Consider the following 5,000-nt stretch of genomic DNA (forward strand, 5'->3'; position numbering starts at 1 on the left):
TCTAGTAAAATAACTAGACCAGTCCGTGAAAAGGTTACCAACGCTGTAGCAGTTTAGGTTGCCGGTGACTGTCGGCCCATCAACATAGTTGAAGACGGTGGGCTGACTGAGGTGATTCGAATTGCTTCAGGGGACAATTCTTACGATTTACCGTCGAGGGGCACCATTGTGTCTCGCATACATTCCTTGTATGACGGCGAGAGAGCACGAAAACAATACAATTAAACAACAGTGTCTAAAATACACGCTGTCTGAAGTGATTACTTGTTAATTTATAAGATTTAGTCTAGATTAATGAATTTCAAAATGTGAGATTAATTAGTATTTTTTTTTTTTTATCTATTAACAGCACTAATTTATTTATAATCAGATAAGAGTACAGCAGCGCATATTTTCAAGTGTAACCATTGAACAGATCCAGTTTAACTGCCACAAGAGTTGTTCATCTTGTAATAAAGATCTCAATGAGGAAACACGCTGTGTTTTTTTCTATTTTCACTGCATTTTAATATAGCCTATAAATAGTGAATTTTAATATAAAAATATTAATGATTAATCGAAAATCGATCGTTATTCTCCCGACGATCGATTAAGACAATTTAATCGAATGCCCATCCCTAAGCTTGACACACTCACCTGTGGTAAGACACACACACACACACACACAAACACACACACACACGTTCATGCGCCCGTGTGGGCGGCAGTGGTACAGTAGGTAGAGAAGTCGTTTAGTAATCAGCAGGTTGCTAGTTCGATTCCCTGTCGAAGCGTCCTTGAGCAAGACACTGAACCCCTAATTGCTCCTGATGTGCACTGTGCCATCAGTGTAAATGTAAAATGTGTATACAGCCTTGTAAGTCGCTTTGGATAAAAGCGTCTGCTAAATGACTAAATGTAAATGTAAAATGTAAATGTGTGTGTGTGTGTGTGTGTGTTCATGCGCCTGTGTGTGTGTGTGTGCAGACCTGCCTCTGGAGCTGCCCTCGTTCCAGATGAGCCCGTCCCAGCAGCAGGTGGTGTTCCAGGGGGACTCGCTGCCCCTGCAGTGCCACGCCTCGCTGGTGTCCGCCGACATGCATCTCCTCTGGTACCAGAACGGGCAGAGGGTCGAGCCCAACGCCACCATGGGAATCTACATAGAGAAGAGCAGCGTACACAACTGCTCCCTCATCGCCAGGTACACACACACATGCACACACACACACACATCTTACACACACTCTCACACACACACACACACACACTATACACACACACACTATACACACACTACACACACTATACACACACACACACACACACACACACACACACACACACACACACACAACAAACGCCACCATGGGCATCTACATAGAGAAGAGCAGCGTACACAACTGCTCCCTCATCGCCAGGTACACACACACACACACACACTACGCTCACACTACGCACACACTACGCACACACTATACGCACGCACGCACGCACGCACACGCTCATATATATACACACGCACACACACACACACACACACCTCCATGGGCATTTACATAGACACAACTGCTCCCTCATCGCCAGGTACACACACACACACACGCACACACACACACACAGACACACACACACAGAGACACACACACACGCCACCATGGGCATCTACATAGAGAAGAGCAGCGTACACAACTGCTCTCTCATCGCCAGGTACACACACACACACACACACACTTATACACGCACGCACACACACACACACACACCACACACACACACACACACACACACACACACACACACACACACACACACACACTTATATACACACACTTATATACACACACGCGCGCGCGCACACACACACACACACACACACACCACAACATACACACACACACACACACACACACACCACACACACACACACACACACACACACACACACACACACAACACACACACACACACACACACACACTCACACACTCTCTATACACACACACACACACACACACACTTACACACGCACGCACGCACGCACGCACACACGCACACACACACGCCTCCATGGGCATCTACATAGAGAAGAGCAGCGTACACAACTGCTCTCTCATCGCCAGGTACACACACACACACACACACACACTTATACACGCACACACACACTACACACACACACACACACACACACACACACATCTAAGATGATCTACACACACACACACACACACACACATCTCAAAAGTCAAAAGTCCTCCTCCATCCATCTCTCTCTCTCCATCATCATCACCATCATCATCATCATCATCATCATCATCTACTAGCTTTGAGCGCTAACTAAAGTCCTACACACACACACACACACACACACACACACACACTAACTAAAGTCCTCCATCTCTAAATATCACGTATACATACAGTACACACCTTTTAATTTAAAAAATAAGTGTTTTCTTTACTTTTATTATTTTCTACATAGTAGATTAATACTGAAGACATTTAAACTACGAAAGAACACATATGGAATGATGTTCTAAACAAAAAAAAATGTATCTACCATGTAGAAAATAATAAAATCAAAGAAAAATCTTCTCAAAAAATGAGAAGGTGTGTCCAAACTTTTGACTGGTACTGTATATATATATATAAAATGCCCTAATATATAATTATAAGTGTAATGGGGAGACATTATTTTATTATCTAATTCTTTTGAATGTGATAATGGAAGCCTTGTTGATGTAGCCTCTTAATGCTGTGTGTGTTTTATATATACATATATATATGCTGTGTGTGTTTTTATATATATATATATATATATGCTCTATGTGTTTTATTAGTGGAATCATGTAACAAACAGAGGTCTAATAAAGGACATACCTATCTTCCTCTCTCTCCCTCTCTCTCCCCCTCTCTCTTTCTCCCTCTCTCTCTCCCTCTCCCTCCCTCTCTCTCCCTCGCTCCCTCTCTTCCTCTCTCTCTCTCTCTCTCCCTCTCTCTCCCCCTCTCTCTTTCTCCCTCTCTCTCTCTCTCTCCCTCTCCCTCCCTCTCTCTCCCTCGCTCCCTCTCTCTCTCTCTCTCTCTCTCTCCCTCTCTCTCTCCCTCTCTCTTCCTCCCTCTCTCTCCCTCTCCCTGCCTCTCTCTCTCCCTCCCTTTCTCTCTCTCCCTCCCTTTCTCTCTCCCTCTCTCTCTCTCTCCATCCCCCTCTCTTCTTCTCTGCAGTGCCCTGACCATCTCTAATGTGCAGCTGGGTTCTGCGGGGAGCTGGGAGTGTCGCGTGCGCACGAGTCGGGGGAACACCACGCGCACCGTCAACATCATGGTTCTGGACGGTTCCGCCATGTACTGCCCCCCGGACCGGGTCTCCAACAACAAGGGGGAGTTCAGGTACACGGAACACCACAGACACACACACACACACACACACCACACACACACACCTCACCACACACACACCACACACCACACACCTCACCACACACACACCACAGACACACACACACACACACATGCAACAGACACACCACACACACACCACACACACACCACACACACACCACACACACACCACACACACACCACACACACACCCCACAGACACCCCACAGACACCCCACAGACACCCCACAGACACACCACAGACACAGGATGGTGTGGGGAGTTCAGGTGCGGAACACGCAACACGGAACACGCAACACGGAACACACGGAACACTTTGCTCAAACTGAGGATTCTGTGTTCTCTCCCCCTCACCATCATCCTGACTGAAAGAGGCAGCTCTGCACTGCCACCTAGTGGACACGAGCAGGTCAACAGGTTGTCAGGATAATGAGGCCTGACGCTCACGCTGACGAAGTGTGTGTGTGTGTAGTGTGTGTGTAGTGTGTGTGTAGTGTGTGTGTGTGTGTACGTGTACGTGTGTGTGTGTCTCACATGGTTGATGATGTACAGGATGTTTGTGTGTGTGTGTGTGTGTGTGTGTGTGTGTGTGTGTAGTGTGTGTGTGTGAGTGTGAGTGTGTGTGAGAGACTTGCCTGTACCTGATGCCATCCTCTGTAGATCAGAGGGCTTTCTGGGATGTTGGGGTCCTCCAGTGGTGACTGAATAGAACCGAAGGGTGTGTTTATGTTAGCTGTTCCCTCTGTCTGACTCCTATGTGTGTGTGTGTGTGTGTGTCTGTGTGTGTGTGTGTGTGTGTGTGTGTGTATGTGTATGTGCGTGTGTGTGTGTGTTGCTGTGTGTTCCTTAGGTGGGCGCGTACGTTGGGGGGCATCACAGCATCTCTGCCCTGCGGGCGGCCCAAGGGGGGCGGGGCGGGCATCTACCTGGGCTCCCCCGTGGACGAGAGCCGGGCGTGGAGGCGCTGTGACCGGGCCGGGGCGTGGGGCGAGGGGGACTACTCACGCTGCCCCTTCGAGAAGGACGTCACCCGCATCCTGTACATCATCAACCAGGTGAGACACACACACACACACACACACACACACTATATACACACACACACTACACACACACACACACACACACACATACTACACTACACGCACAACACACACACACACTATACACACACACACTATATATACACACTACAAACACACACACACACACACTACACACTACACACACACACACACACACACACACACACACACACACTACACACCTGCATCCTATACATCATCGGTTCCCAAACTGGGGTACGCAAAGTGGTTCAGAGGTCACGCGGGGAGACAATGTGATTTGCGTTTTCAAAGTGAAAAAGCTCATTACATTTACAAACTGAGCTATAAATAAACATGAAATCTTAAATAGTCTGAATAGCCAAAAATACTCACACCGATATTCAGCGAAATAATTACACTGCCAAAAATGGCTACAGGTAGGTTAGTGACCGTTAGTCAAAACATAGGCGGTTAGCTCCCTCGTCAGAATTTCCTTGCTGATGCCCTGTGTAGGGCTAGCGGGAGCTCGTTCCGATTGCTGCAAGAACATGGACAAGTGGTTAATCCCCCGTCCAG

The 5,000-nt window shown here is 47.5% G+C and overlaps 1 protein-coding gene across 1 annotated transcript in view; it reads left to right on the forward strand.

Moving 5' to 3' along the window:
* LOC122129953 (adhesion G protein-coupled receptor A3-like) overlaps window positions 1-5,000 on the forward strand; it is a 41,815-nt gene that overhangs the window by 23,039 nt on the left and 13,776 nt on the right. The window contains 3 exon segments of the mRNA XM_042704688.1: window positions 967-1,180; window positions 3,202-3,366; window positions 4,229-4,433. Of these exon segments, the coding sequence (XP_042560622.1) occupies window positions 967-1,180; window positions 3,202-3,366; window positions 4,229-4,433 (584 nt within the window).

This window comes from Clupea harengus, unplaced genomic scaffold (assembly GCF_900700415.2).
Source record: "Clupea harengus unplaced genomic scaffold, Ch_v2.0.2, whole genome shotgun sequence".
Taxonomy (NCBI): Eukaryota; Metazoa; Chordata; class Actinopteri; order Clupeiformes; family Clupeidae; genus Clupea; species Clupea harengus.